Raw genomic sequence first — 16,000 nt, forward strand, 5'->3', positions numbered from 1 at the left:
CCCGAAGATCCTTTGAGCCTTACCCTGAGGATCCTTTGAGCCAAACCCCCGAGGATCCTTTGAGCCACACCCCGAGGATCCTTTGAGCCACACATCCCGAGGATCCTTTGAGCCACACACCCCGAAGATCCTTTGAGCCACACCCCCGAAGATCCTTTGAGCCACACCTCCGAAGATCCTTTGAGCCAAGCCCCCGAGGATCCTTTGAGCCACACCCCTGAAGATCCTTTGAGCCACACCCCCCGAAGATCCTTTGAACCAACCCCCCGAGGATCCTTTGAGCGACACATCCCGAGGATCCTTTGAGCCACACACCCAAAGATCCTTTGAGCCACACCCCCGAAGATCCTTTGAGCCAACCCCCGAGGATCCTTTGAGCCACACCCCCGAATATCCTTTGAGCCACACCCCCGAAGATCCTTTGAGCCAACCCCCCAAGGATCCTTTGAGCCACACCCCCGAAGATCCTTTGAGCCACACCCTGAGGATCCTTTGAGCCAAACCCCCGAGGATCCTTTGAGCCACACCCCCGAGGATCCTTTGAGCCAAACCCCCGAGGATCCTTTGAGCCAAACCCCCGAGGATCCTTTGAGCCACAGGCCCTTGGTAAAGACCATTAAAAATTAGCACTAAAGAAAAAGGCCCATATCTCTGGAAATGTATGTCAGATTTAGAAAAAGAAAAAAAATGGAATATGCAGGGGGGGGCAGCTGGAATAAAAAAAGACAAAAATCTGGACACTTTTGACCTGGTGACAGTTCTTTTTTAAGAGAGATAAGGAAGTCACTGGAAGGTGAAAGCATTGTAATAAGAGCAGCGGGGGATGAGCGAGTTAAAAGTATCACTTCCTCTAGGATTTTTATGCCATTCTGACCCTTATCGAATGGACAATGCTTTTTTATTTTAAAGAGGACCTGCCATAAATATATAATTGTTGCACCTGGTGTAAAAGCCGCTGTTCTCCTGAATCCGGCGATGTTTTTCTTTTGTTTCTGTGCCTCTCTGTTCCTGAGATATGGTCCTATCTTCCCTGTGTATAAATCGAGTCTTGCTCGCCAAATGGGTATGGACTTTAAGAGAAAATTTCAGGACCACACCCACTTGGCAAAATAGACTAGATCTACATACATGGATGAAGGGGCCATATCTCAGGAACCGAGAAGCGTAGGAACAAAAGAAATACATCGCCAGATTCAGGAGAACAGCAGCTTTTACACCAGGTAAAGAAAAATGACATATTAACCACAAGTGACTGATCCTCTTTAAGACGGTTTTCCAGATTATAAAATACATTTCATACTCCCTAATAAGGAATTCTGAGTAAAGGTGTGGGTTATCATCTAGATAGTGGACACAAAGAATGTCTCTCTCGATGGGGGAACTAGTCCTGCCCCGTATTACACAGACAGCGCCACACATGTTCTCAGGTTGTCTTTGGTATTGCAGCTCAACTTTATTTCTTTCAATGGAAATGAGCTGCAATACCAGACCCAACCTGTGCACAGAGAGGACAATATTTCTGGAAAAAAAAAAAAGAAGCCTTGTGTTTCTAATCCTGGACAATCCCTTTAAATCATGGTCCGTATTATCCTAATGTTATATTTCTGGGAAATAATAGACTACAATGTAGTAAGCAGCCTTGCAGTGCTGGGGACCTGGGTTCAAATCCCACCAAGGACAACATCTGCAAGGAGTTTGTATGCTCTCCCCGTGTTTGCGTGGGTTTCCTCCGGGTTCCCCGGTTTCCTCCCACACTCCAAAGACATACTGATAGGGAATCTAGATTGTGAGCCCCGATGGGGACAGCGACGATGATGTATGTAAAGCGCTGCGGAATATGTTAGCGCTATATAAAAATAAAGATTATTATTATTATTATTAAGCACGACATAATGAAAACTATAATTCAGGTTCAAGCTGCAGCGACCCATGATGAAACTCATTATGCCGTCTCTCCAGTTCGGACATGCCCTATGATAAAGTTCCTGTCTCCGCCGCCTACACCTTCACGGGTGATCACTATGGCGTGCAGATCTAAGCAGAGATGAGTTTGTCATTTGGCATAACTCATGAAAAAGATGCTCCTATCTCTCCCTATGTGTCGCTGACTGCAAGATCTCGACTCTTCTTTACACCGGTGAGTCGTTTACCGATTCCACTCTGCTACATCTGTCGTGCATTAAAATTAATATCCAACCCATCGCCCGGAGCAAAATCCTATAAAGACAGACAGAACCTACCGAGCCAGAAGTGCAGGTCGTAAAACTTGCTGTTATTCTTCACTATGGTGTGAAGGACCAGATAAGCGTCTCCAACGTAGAAGTTACCGTATAGGTTTTCAGGGACCGGGGCAAGGTCCATTTTCTCAATTCGCCATATCTGGAGACCAGACTTTTGGCCAGCGTTGGTGAACTCCTTGTGGTAGAGGACCATAGTGGATGCAGCGAGAGGCGAAGAAAGGGAGAAGAACTTCTGGAGCAGCTGCTGTGCGCTGCTTGGCAGAGTCAGCCCCACAGATATACAGTGGGACCAGGAAAAGGCAGAGCTCAGAGTTGTAGTAGGTGTGTTCACTGCACAGTGTCCCCAGCCTGGGAAAACACGACTTACAGAGCAGCTATTCATGCACATGACTATTCATAGCCGGAAAATTATTTTTCTAGGTGGAGACGTGATGCATTGCAAGACATTGGCTTTTTTTTTATATTATTAGCCCCGGTGCAAAAAAAGAGTCTATAAACCCCTGGCTTTCCAAAAGCTCATCATAAAGCACCCCCTTATCAGCCCTAAGTGCAACCTAATGGACAGTAGGAACCATGCAAGCTGTTATTAGGATGACAGTGGACCCCCTAATTACATGGCTGCTGCATAGGTTACACGCATGATATGCCACCTAACCGTGCACATGACCAGGCAAAAACGTATCCACTGTACATAATATAATGAGACCCAGGACATCGAAAAGATTATTAGAGAAGAAAGGGTGAAAAGAGGAAAAGAAACACAAAGAGGAACAAGATCACAGAATAAGATACAGATATTGTATAATTAGTTCGCTTCAAAATTAGGAAGAATAAAACAGTGAGCAGAAAATAGATTTCTAAGCTCCACTATGATAGTATTATATTCCTGTAAATAGGGGCAGTATTATAGTCGTTATATTCTTGTACATAGGGAGCAGTATTATAGTCGTTATATTCTTGTACATAGGAGCAGTATTATAGTAGTTATATTCTTGTACATAGGGGCAGTATTATAGTAGTTATATTCTTGTACATAGGGAGCAGTATTATAGTCGTTATATTCTTGTGCATAGGGGGTAGTATTATAGTAGTTATATTCTTGTACATAGGGAGCAGTATTATAGTCGTTATATTCTTGTACATAGGAGCAGTATTATAGTAGTTATATTCTTGTGCATAGGGGGTAGTATTATAGTAGTTATATTCTTGTACATAGGGAGCAGTATTATAGTCGTTATATTCTTGTACATAGGGAGCAGTATTATAATAGTTATATTCTTGTACATAGGAGCAGTATTATAGTACTTATATTCTTGTTCATAGGGAGCAGTATTATAGTAGTTATATTCTTGTACATAGGGCGCAGTATTATATTAGTTATATTCTTGTACATAGGGGCAGTATTATAGTAGTTATATTCTTGTTCATAGGGAGCAGTATTATAGTAGTTATATTCTTGTACATAGGGCGCAGTATTATATTAGTTATATTCTTGTACATAGGGGCAGTATTATAGTAGTTATATTCTTGTACATAGGGGGCAGTATTATAGTAGTTATATTCTTGTACATAGGAGCAGTATTATAGTAGTTATATTCTTGTATATAGGGGCAGTATTATAGTAGTTATATTCTTGTATATAGGGGCAGTATTATAGTAGTTATATTCTTGTACATAAGAGCAGTATTATAATAGTTATATTCTTGTACATAGGAGCAGTATTATAGTAGTTATATTCTTGTTCATAGGGAGCAGTATTATAGTAGTTATATTCTTGTACATAGGGCGCAGTATTATATTAGTTATATTCTTGTACATAGGGGCAGTATTATAGTAGTTATATTCTTGTACATAGGGGGCAGTATTATAGTAGCTATATTCTTGTACATAGGAGCAGTATTATAGTAATTATATTCTTGTACATAAGAGCAGTATTATAATAGTTATATTCTTGTTCATAGGAGCAGTATTATAGTAGTTATATTCTTGTACATAAGAGCAGTATTATAATAGTTATATTCTTGTTCATAGGAGCAGTATTATAGTAGTTATATTCTTGTACATAGGAGCAGTATTATAGTAGTTATATTCTTGTACATAAGAGCAGTATTATAATAGTTACATTCTTGTTCATAGGAGCAGTATTATAGTAGTTATATTCTTGTACATAAGAGCAGTATTATAATAGTTATATTCTTGTTCATAGGAGCAGTATTATAGTAGTAATATTCTTGTACATAGGAGCAGTATTATAGTAGTTATATTCTTGTACATAAGAGCAGTATTATAATAGTTATCTTCTTGTTCATAGGAGCAGTATTATAGTAGTTATATTCCTGTACATAGGGGGCAGTATTATAGTAGTTATATTCTTGTACATATGGGCAGTATTATAGTAGTTATATTCCTGTACATAGGGGGCAGTATTATAGTAGTTATATTCTTGTACATAGGGGGCAGTATTATAGTAGTTATATTCTTGTACATAGGAGCAGTATATAGTAGTTATATTCTTGTACATAGGGGCATTATTATAGTAGTTATATTCTTGTACATAGGGGGCAGTATTATAGCAGTTATATTCTTGTACATAGGGGGCAGTATTATAGTAGTTATATTCTTGTACATAGGAGCAGTATTATAGTAGTTATATTCTTGTACATAGGGGCAGTATTATAGTAGTTATATTCTTGTACATAGGAGCAATATTATAATAGTTATATTCTTGTACATAGGGGCAGTATTATAGTAGTTATATTCTTGTACATAGGGGGCAGTATTATAGTAGTTATATTCTTGTACATAGGAGCAGTATTATAGTAGTTATATACTTGTACATAGGAGTAGTATTATAATAGTTATATTGTTGCACATAGGGGGCAGTATTATAGTGGTTATATTCTTGTACATAGGGTGCAGTATTATAGCAGTTATATTCTTGTACATAGGGGCAGTATTATAGTAGCTATATTCTTTTACATAGGGGCAGTATTATAGTAGTTATATTCTTGTACATAGGGAGCAGTATTATAGTAGTTATATTCTTGTACATAGGGGCAGTATTATAGTAGTTATATTCTTGTACATAGGGGCAGTATTATAGTAGCTATATTCTTGTACATAGGGGCAGTATTATAGTAGTTATATTCTTGTACATAGGGAGCAGTATTATAGTAGTTATATTTTTGTACATAGGGGCAGTATTATAGTAGTTATATTCTTGTACATAGGGGGCAGCATTATAGCAGTTATATTCTTGTACATAGGGGGCAGTATTATAGTAGTTATATTCTTGTACATAGGAGCAGTATTATAGTAGTTATATACTTGTACATAGGAGTAGTATTATAATAGTTATATTCTTGCACATAGGGGGCAGTATTATAGTGGTTATATTCTTGTACATAGGGGGCAGTATTATAGTAGTTATATTCTTGTACATAGCAGTAGTATTATAATAGTTATATTCTTGTACATAGGGGCAGTATTATAGTAGTTATATTCTTGTACATAGGGGCAGTATTATAGTAGTTATATTCTTGTACATAGGGGCAGTATTATAGTAGTTATATTCTTGTACATAGGAGCAGTATTATAGTAGTTATATTCTTGTACATAGGGGGCAGTATTATAGCAGTTATATTCTTGTACGTAGGGGCAGTATTATAGTAGCTATATTCTTGTACATAGGGGCAGTATTATAGTAGTTATATTCTTGTACATAGGGAGCAGTATTATAGTAGTTATATTCTTGTACATAGGGGCAGTATTATAGTAGTTATATTCTTGTACATAGGGGCAGTATTATAGTAGCTATATTCTTGTACATAGGGGCAGTATTATAGTAGTTATATTCTTGTACATAGGGGGCAGCATTATAGCAGTTATATTCTTGTACATAGGGGGCAGTATTATAGTAGTTATATTCTTGTACATAGGAGCAGTATTATAGTAGTTATATACTTGTACATAGGAGTAGTATTATAATAGTTATATTCTTGCACATAGGGGGCAGTATTATAGTGGTTATATTCTTGTACATAGGGGGCAGTATTATAGTAGTTATATTCTTGTACATAGCAGTAGTATTATAATAGTTATATTCTTGTACATAGGGGCAGTATTATAGTAGTTATATTCTTGTACATAGGGGCAGTATTATAGTAGTTATATTCTTGTACATAGGGGCAGTATTATAGTAGTTATATTCTTGTACATAGGAGCAGTATTATAGTAGTTATATTCTTGTACATAGGGGGCAGTATTATAGCAGTTATATTCTTGTACGTAGGGGCAGTATTATAGTAGCTATATTCTTGTACATAGGGGCAGTATTATAGTAGTTATATTCTTGTACATAGGGAGCAGTATTATAGTAGTTATATTCTTGTACATAGGGGCAGTATTATAGTAGTTATATTCTTGTACATAGGGGCAGTATTATAGTAGCTATATTCTTGTACATAGGGGCAGTATTATAGTAGTTATATTCTTGTACATAGGAGCCGTATTATAGTAGTTATATTCTTGTACATAGGAGCAGTATTATAATAGTTATATTCTTGTACATAGGGGCAGTATTATAGTAGTTATATTCTTGTACATAGGGGGCAGTATTATAGTAGTTATATTCTTGTACATAGGAGCAGTATTATAGTAGTTATATACTTGTACATAGGAGTAGTATTATAATAGTTATATTCTTGCACATAGGGGGCAGTATTATAGTGGTTATATTCTTGTACATAGGGGGCAGTATTATAGTAGTTATATTCTTGTACATAGGAGTAGTATTATAATAGTTATATTCTTGTACATAGGGGCAGTATTAAAGTAGTTATATTCTTGTACATAGGGGCAGTATTATAGTAGTTATATTCTTGTACATAGGGGCAGTATTATAGTAGTTATATTCTTGTACATAGGAGCAGTATTATAGTAGTTATATTCTTGTACATTGGGGGCAGTATTATAGCAGTTATATTCTTGTACATAGGGGCAGTATTATAGTAGCTATATTCTTGTACATAGGGGCAGTATTATAGTAGTTATATTCTTGTACATAGGGAGCAGTATTATAGTAGTTATATTCTTGTACATAGGGAGCAGTATTATAGTAGTTATATTCTTGTACATAGGGGCAGTATTATAGTAGTTATATTATTGTACATAGGGGGCAGTATTATAGTAGTTATATTCTTGTACATAGGAGTAGTATTATAGTAGTTATATTCTTGTACATAGGGGCAGTATTATAGTAGTTATATTCTTGTACATAGGGAGCAGTATTATAGTAGTTATATTCTTGTACATAGGGAGCAGTATTATAGCAGTTATATTCTTGTACATAGGGGCAGTATTATAGTAGTTATATTCTTGTACATAGGAGTAGTATTATAGTAGTTATATTCTTGTACATAGGGGCAGTATTATAGTAGTTATATTCTTGTACATAGGGAGCAGTATTATAGTAGTTATATTCTTGTACATAGGGAGCAGTATTATAGCAGTTATATTCTTGTACATAGGGGGCAGTATTATAGCAGTTATATTCTTGTACATAGGAACAGTATTATAGTAGTTATATTCTTGTACATAGGAGCAGTATTATAGTAGCTATATTCTTGTACATAGGGGCAGTATTATAGTAGTTCTATTCTTGTACATAGGGGCAGTATTATAGTAGTTATATTCTTGTACATAGGGGCAGTATTATAGTAGTTATATTCTTGTACATAGGAGCAGTATTATAGTAGTTATATTCTTGTACATTGGGGGCAGTATTATAGCAGTTATATTCTTGTACATAGGGGCAGTATTATAGTAGCTATATTCTTGTACATAGGGGCAGTATTATAGTAGTTATATTCTTGTACATAGGGAGCAGTATTATAGTAGTTATATTCTTGTACATAGGGAGCAGTATTATAGTAGTTATATTCTTGTACATAGGGGCAGTATTATAGTAGTTATATTATTGTACATAGGGGGCAGTATTATAGTAGTTATATTCTTGTACATAGGAGTAGTATTATAGTAGTTATATTCTTGTACATAGGGGCAGTATTATAGTAGTTATATTCTTGTACATAGGGAGCAGTATTATAGTAGTTATATTCTTGTACATAGGGAGCAGTATTATAGCAGTTATATTCTTGTACATAGGGGCAGTATTATAGTAGTTATATTCTTGTACATAGGAGTAGTATTATAGTAGTTATATTCTTGTACATAGGGGCAGTATTATAGTAGTTATATTCTTGTACATAGGTAGCAGTATTATAGTAGTTATATTCTTGTACATAGGGAGCAGTATTATAGCAGTTATATTCTTGTACATAGGGGGCAGTATTATAGCAGTTATATTCTTGTACATAGGAACAGTATTATAGTAGTTATATTCTTGTACATAGGAGCAGTATTATAGTAGCTATATTCTTGTACATAGGGGCAGTATTATAGTAGTTCTATTCTTGTACATAGGGGCAGTATTATAGTAGTTATATTCTTGTACATAGGGGCAGTATTATAGTGGTTACAGTGGGTACAGAAAGTTTTCAGACCCCTTTAAATTTTTCACTCTTTGTTTCACTGCAGCCATTTGGTAAAATCTAAAAAGTTCTTTTTTTTTCTCATTAAAGTACACTCTGCACCCCATCTTGACTGAAAATAAAACAGAAATGTAGAAATTTTTGTAAATTTATTAAAAAAGAAAAACTGAAATATCACATGGTGGTAAGGATAATTTCAGTTGTTTCTGAGCTGGTGAGTGGAAACTAGCTGATATTATGTCTCCAATATACAGCTCACATAGACATGAATGCTTCCTACCCCCTTATCTCTATTTAGCCAATATTCAGAAATAGGGATAGCATTATATCCAGTACAGTGAAGCTGTGAATGCAGCTTTGATGTGAGATAAACACCTACTAGAAAGCAGCAGCATGGCTCCATGTCTCTGTGAATGCTTTTCTTTCACTTTTCTCCCTCTTCCACCTGCATAGACTTACGGTAATTAGGAAACAGTAATCAGATCTTGTTTTGAGAAAACTCAGAGTGTATTTCATTGTGAATGATGAGATGAGGAGGCGGGGGATGAGAAATGGCTCATAAGTGGATGAAGAAACATATTGCTCTTATAAGATACATTATATTACAGAGACATTCTCTCAATCTTAGAATGCTATGGAGGATGATTCTATTATTTCCCCGAGCCGTGAGGAAGGAGCAGAACAGTCAGGGTGCACATAGAGTACAAGTCTTCTGAGTTTATGGAGCTGTAAAAGATCGGATTTGTTTTTCCTCTTGAGATCTGGTTTAGATTTTGTAGCTCCAGTTAATGAATTTTGAGGCTTTGTTGCTAGGTAATGTATCTGTACGCAATGGAGAAAATATGTATAAACCTAACTCCGGGATCCTGGCGAGTACACATTGCACTGAGATATTTGCAGGGGGCGATATAGAAAGTTACTACTGTATATTGGGATGAGTCAAGTTGTGAGATTATAGCATTTATATATATGTATGAGTTTTCTTCTTCTGCAAAATTCTACGGCTACTTAAAGGGATTCTCCATCTGCCGGTATTTATAATCCATCTGCAAGACTTAGAATTATTGCTAGAATGGGAGCCTTATAGTTTGCATATTGTCAGCGGCACATCTCCTGCTTACAGAAGATGTGCTGCCCATGACATTGACTTTGCGGTCCTGATTAGGGATCTATTCAGCCGACGTTCGTGCGCTTTTCTCGTTTGTCGGCTGATTGATGATATTTTTACAGGGGCTAATGATGGGTAATGATCGATCTTTCTCCAGCATACTTGTGCGGGAACCCAGGTAATGTAGTTACAATGTAACTCAACTCTTTTCCGTAGGTTACACCCTTATATAAACTGTAAAGTGCTGGTCAAAGGTGAAATGTAAAAGAGAACTAAACTTAGAAACAAAGAAATAAATCAAGGTGCAAACAGGCCTGTGATTGGTGCTTCCACATTTCTTGAACCAAAATGTCTTATGGGGAAACAGGAGCCCCTTAAGTAACTGGACTGTCTTTATTGTCATGGTTGATGTGCCATAAAGTGGGGTGTCGGCTATTAAAATGGGTGGATCTTTGTGTCTATTGCAGTCATGGGTCAGTTTCTCCAAAACAGAGACATGGTCTAAACATCATGGAAAAAAAATGAATGACACCGAGAAATATAAAAGGAAACTATTCTAGATTTTCTATTTATCCTTTTACTTTTTGTACTGCAATTTGAAACATAAAAGAATCCAGAAAATTAGGGATATCATGGCAGAAGTCCCTCTCCCTTCTGAATAATCTAGTTTGTATGACTAAGCAGAGCGTGCATGATTACATGTCGGCTGGAGTAAATATCCCAGGTGTTCGTTGTTTCCAGAGAAGTTAAACTTACTAGATCAATGCCCAATCTGAGCCCTTCCATCAAGACCTGAAGCTTAAACTTGACCTTGTGGTTATGTGATTGGTCAGCTGGTAGCACTGCCCACGAGGAGGTTCTACCCACTGACGGTATCTCCAAGACTTTTCTTTTCTTGCAAAGACAAATTTTAAATAAGTCCAAACATAATAAAAGGGTCATGGAATATGGCAACTTAAACCGTGAAAATTATCATTATCCCTTATGAACATGGCTCCAGGGCCTGACACCCTTCCCCATCCATCTTTCCCACACAAGGTTTTAATTGCGAGCTACGCCTGGTTTCCTTCTCACTCTTCATTCACATGAGATGAAAGGTAGGACATATTGTGGTTAGGGACCATCCATATTATAAGGTCACCTTGACGTGGTTGGGTGGCTCTTGCTCTCTTAGATCATAAAATGCTAAGTACCTTACGTTTTTAATTTTTACAACAATATTGGAGTTCATGTACAGATGCATCTCACTAAATTAGAATATCATTAAAAAATTAATTTATTTAATTTCTTCAATACAAAAACTGAAACTCCTATATTATATAGAGTCATTACACACAGAGGGATCTATTATATAGAGTCATTACACACAGAGTGATCTATTTCAAGTGTTTATTTCTGTTAATGGTGATGATTATGGCTTACAGCCAATGAAAACACAAAAGTCATTATCTCAGTAAATTAGAATACTTTATAACAACAGCTTGAAAAATGTTTTTAAAATCCGAATGTTGTCCTACTGAAATGTATGTTCAGTAAATGCACTCAATACTTGGTCGGGGCTCCTTTTGCATCAATTACTGCATCAATGCGGCAATGTGGCATGGAGGGATCAGCCTGTGGCACTGCTGAGGGGTTATGGAAGTCCAGGTGGCTTTGATAGCAGCCTTCAGCTCGTCTGCATTGTTGGGTCTGGGGTCTCTCATCTTCTTCTTGACAATACCCCATAGATTCTCTATAATAGATTCTCTATGGGGTTAAGGTCAGGCGAGTTTGCTGCCAATCAAGCAGAGTGATACTGTTGTGTGTAAACCAGGTATTGGTACTTCTGGCAGTGTGGACAGGGGCCAGGTCCTGCTGGAGAATGACATTTCCATCTCCAAAAAGCTTCTCAGCAGAGGGAAGCATGAAGTGCTGTAAAATGTCCTGGTAGACGGCTGCGCTGACTTTGGTCTTGATAAAACACAGTGGACCTACACCAGCAGATGACATGGCTCCCCAAACCATCACTGATTGTGGAAACTTCACACTAGACCTCCAGCAGCTTGGATTGTGGCCTCTCCACTCTTCCTCCAGACTCTGGGACCTTGTGGAGTGTGTCAGTGACTGCCTTCTGGACATCTGTCAGGTCAGCAGTCATCCCCATGATTGTGGAGCCTACAGAAACAGACTAAGGGACCTTTTTAAATGCTTAGGAAGCCTTTGCAGGTGTTTTTTGTTAATTATTGTAAGTTACTGAGATAATGACTTTCGTGTTTTCATTGGCTGTAAGCCATAATCATCAACATTAACAGAAATAAACACTTGAAATAGATCACTCTGTGTGTAATGACTCTATATAATATACAGTATGAGTTTCACTTTTTGTATTGAAGAACTGAAATTTTGATGATATTCTAATTTACTGAGATGCACCTGTATCTATTAATGGCAGTGTGTGGACACATCGTTTATGTATATGACTCATTTTTGTCCTCCGCATTCCTTTGTTCTTGTTGTTTGCATTCCACGTTGTTACTTTATTTATTTTTACATATTACATATTTTGTGTTTATAACAATTACAGGAATATGCAATACATATTTTTTTTTTATTTTATTACTTTTTTAAAAAAGCAAACATTTTTTATAAAAAAATAATCGCATGTAAAGGGAAACCAGAGCCCGATTCATACTTTCTCAAGAATCAGATCATCGCTGTATGATTTCAGCTGAGCATATCATTCTCTGAGATACCGAAGTGCTTCAGAAAGAATATATTGTAGCAATCCGGTCAGAGACCATAAATACCAGTAAAAAAAATAAAAAAAAAGACGAAGAGGATGTTCCAGCTTCCATAAAGTGCAAAAATATTTATTGGTTAAAAAAAGGATTCCATGAATAGGATAGCAACGCGTTTCAAATGCTTTGATAAAGAACACAGGCTTGCATTTGAAACGCGTTGCTATCCTATTCATGGAATCCTTTTTTTAACCAATAAATATTTTTGCACTTTATGGAAGCTGGAACATCCTCTTTTTTTTTTTTTTACTATTGCAATTGGTCCCTTGTGTTCTGCGCCTCCGGACGCCTAGGAGTGTGGGTGAGCTGGTCGTTTCTTTTTCACATAAGTACCAGTGCTGATCCAATTGATTGACGGGTCTCTTGCTATGGAAGACATCTGTCAATCATGGACATGTCTCCAGCTATGGTCCTTGGCTGGATCTTTAAAGTACATTTTCTCTGAAAACCCCAGAGCATTTCAGACATAAAGGTACCTTGCTGTAAGCATGAAGCCAGGATCTGATTCACGCTGCCTGTGATTTGAGCAGCATGAATCAGGCAACACAACAGTTGCCTTTAATATTTATTATTATTTTTAATATTTCATATTTATTTTTCCCATGCATATAGTACAATTAGCAGATTGTATTGGAAACCTATAAACTCTAATGTTTTGTTGCAGGTATACTTCAGGGAATTCGCTCTGAACAGTCCCGGGAGTCGTTGATACGTCCAGTGCTCTCCCTGAGATCTATCAGCCCCGCGATCAGCAGTCGGAGCTAATAACCAGACTTCTGATTGTTACAGCAGTTTGGATTCTCCACTTATTGTTTCCTTCTATCCTGCTTGTCCAAGATAAGATGAGCGAGCGCAGCTCTGCAATATGATAATTTCCAGAAAACAGCACCTTATATCTCTGCTTCCTTGCAGGATGAGAATGACGCTGGGGGTAAAAATCGTAGTTTTAACGGATATTTGGATGTTCCCACTATTTCTTCAAATTCTGCAAATGTGACATGTTGGAGGCAACTGGAAGCTGGAGATGGTGGACACAGTCAGCAGCCATAACCCATATAAACTAATAAAGCGACAACACCACCGATCAGAGCAGCCAGTATCTGGTCCCGCAGCCTCCACTCGCTACTGCACTGATTCCATCACACCTTGGGCGCCATGTTCCTCTTACTCATAGATATAAAGTTTAGCTTTCTTTCTATTTAAGGAGTTGACCTTTGTATTTTTAGCCTTTTTGTTGCTGTAAATTAATCAGCCTCATGCTTCTCAGTTCCTCCGCAGCCTATCTCTTCTTAACAATTTTCACATGACTGATGAGTGTAATCTGCTCTCCTGCAAGCAGCGGATTACTGAAGTAATATTATAGTTTCTATTTATGGCTTTTATCTGAGTTATGCTTATTTCAGTCTGTGTCTGCTTTATGCAGGTAATGGTGAAAGGGTTTACACCACTCCATCCGACGCTCGGCATTGTGCTTGGTGATGTACGGCTGCGTGCAGCTGCTCGGCCATGAAGCTCCCGGCGGGGGCGCAGTGTTTGCACTGATAACAGGAGGTCTGGACTGTGCAGTTATGGGTTCAACAGAGCGGTGGTGACTTTTCTGCCCTCTGCTCCTCAGCACTCGGCCCCCCGCTCTGTAACGTTACGGGGTCTCCACTTCGTGGCTGAGTTGCTGCGGTTCCTTCCACTTCTCAATAATATCACTCACAGGTGATGGGGGAAGTTTCAGGAGGAGAAACGTCATGGACGGACTTGTTACCCCGGTGGCTCCTATTACAGGACCGCGCTGGTATCAGTGAGCTCTGCACCACCGGCCGATCTGTCACATGGTAGTAATGGCAGGTGGTATGGGGGGCCGGATGATAGACAGCGGGAGCAATGGAATAAGATGTTATATACCAGGGAGAATATGGCCAGATGTAATACACGGAGGACAATGGGGCTGAGAGAGAAACCAGAATTCTATAATTAAGACTTGGGGCCAAATGTTTTTCTCCATATAGTATGTCTGTCTATTATCTATCTATATATTATTTATCTATCTATCATCTATATATCTAATATCTAGCTGTTATCTATCTATTATCTATCTATTATCTATCATCTATTATCTATCTATTATCTATCTATTATCTATCATCTATTATCTATCTATTATCTATCTATTATCTATCTATCATCTATTATCAATTATTTATCTATTATATATCTATCTATCATCTATCTATCTATTATCTATCTATTATCTATCTATTATCTATCATCTATCTATCTATTATCTATCTATTATCATTAGTGATGAGCGAGCATACTCGCAAGTACTTGGTACTCGCCCGAGCATCTCAGTACACGAGATGCTCGGCGCTCGGTGAGTATTTCCGGAGTTGCTTGGCGGGAGCTCGGGTCTCCTCCCTGTATGTTTGGCGCTCTTTAGAGAGCCAATCAACATGCAGGGATTGCCTTCCACTCATTGTAATGCCGCAGCCATGTTGGTTGTGGCATTACAGTGATTGGCTGGCCGCACAGCGTCATCGGGTCTATATCAGACCCGGCTCCGCCATGCTCGTCACAGTCACTCCGGATCAGACAGTGTAGGGAGAGCTGCTGCTGAGCTAGGGAGAGATTTGCTTGTTTCTAGTTAGTGTAGGTATGCCAAACTATATTAGAGACACATATCCATCTCAGCTAACAGTCCTTCTGAGGACTAATCCATCTGCAGAGATATCAGGCAGGCAGTGTATATAGGCAGGAAGAGTATATAGCAGACTGCAGTGCACATAGCACAAGAGGCTCCATTCCAGTTCTGCGTTCTGCTACTGTTAGATATTTCTATACAAAGGCCCAGGTCTCAGGGGCCAGGAATAATTTTTTTTTGGATCTTAATCCTGATTATTTGCTTAAAAAGCAATCCAGACAACAATTTTTTCTGCGCCATTTGCTTGTTGGCACTGCAGAGTACAGCCAGGTCCTTTCCATATTACAGCGCTAGAAATCCAGTTTGTCCGTCACATGGATCACATATAATTGCGCTGAAAATACTGCCATTTTTGGCCTCTATTCAAATTTTTTTTCAGTGTGTCAGCAAAGTTTTTGACACCGGTTTGCTGTTCAAAACAGTTACCTACAGGCCAGGTATTCAAAACGGTGTTTTCTCCATCACACGGATCACATATACGTTTTCAGAAAATACTGCCATTTCTGGCCTCCATTAAAAATTTGTTTCATTGTGTCAGTGAAGCAATTCACACCAGTTTGCTGTTCAAAATAGTTACCTACAGGCCAGGTATTTAAAACTGTGGTTTCTCCGTCACACGGATCACATATAAC

The 16,000-nt window shown here is 38.0% G+C and overlaps 1 protein-coding gene and 1 long non-coding RNA gene across 2 annotated transcripts in view; one reads left to right on the forward strand and one right to left on the reverse strand.

The window, feature by feature from the left end:
* Positions 1–2,545, reverse strand: part of SCIN (scinderin) — a 273,292-nt gene extending 270,747 nt beyond the window's left edge. The window contains exon 1 of the mRNA XM_073677281.1: positions 2,241–2,545. Within this exon, the coding sequence (XP_073533382.1) occupies positions 2,241–2,433 (193 nt within the window). The 5' untranslated portion in view covers positions 2,434–2,545. The remainder of the gene's footprint in view (positions 1–2,240) is intronic.
* On the forward strand, positions 1,982–13,879 carry LOC141264885 (uncharacterized). The gene is made up of 2 exons (XR_012320017.1): positions 1,982–2,137; positions 13,341–13,879. It is a non-coding gene; the product is annotated as an uncharacterized lncRNA (long non-coding RNA).
* Positions 13,880–16,000: the final 2,121 nt, after the last annotated feature.

This window comes from Phyllobates terribilis, unplaced genomic scaffold (genome assembly GCF_046119375.1).
Source record: "Phyllobates terribilis strain yellow unplaced genomic scaffold, ASM4611937v1 Scaffold_4__5_contigs__length_816908805, whole genome shotgun sequence".
Classification (NCBI taxonomy): Eukaryota; Metazoa; Chordata; class Amphibia; order Anura; family Dendrobatidae; genus Phyllobates; species Phyllobates terribilis.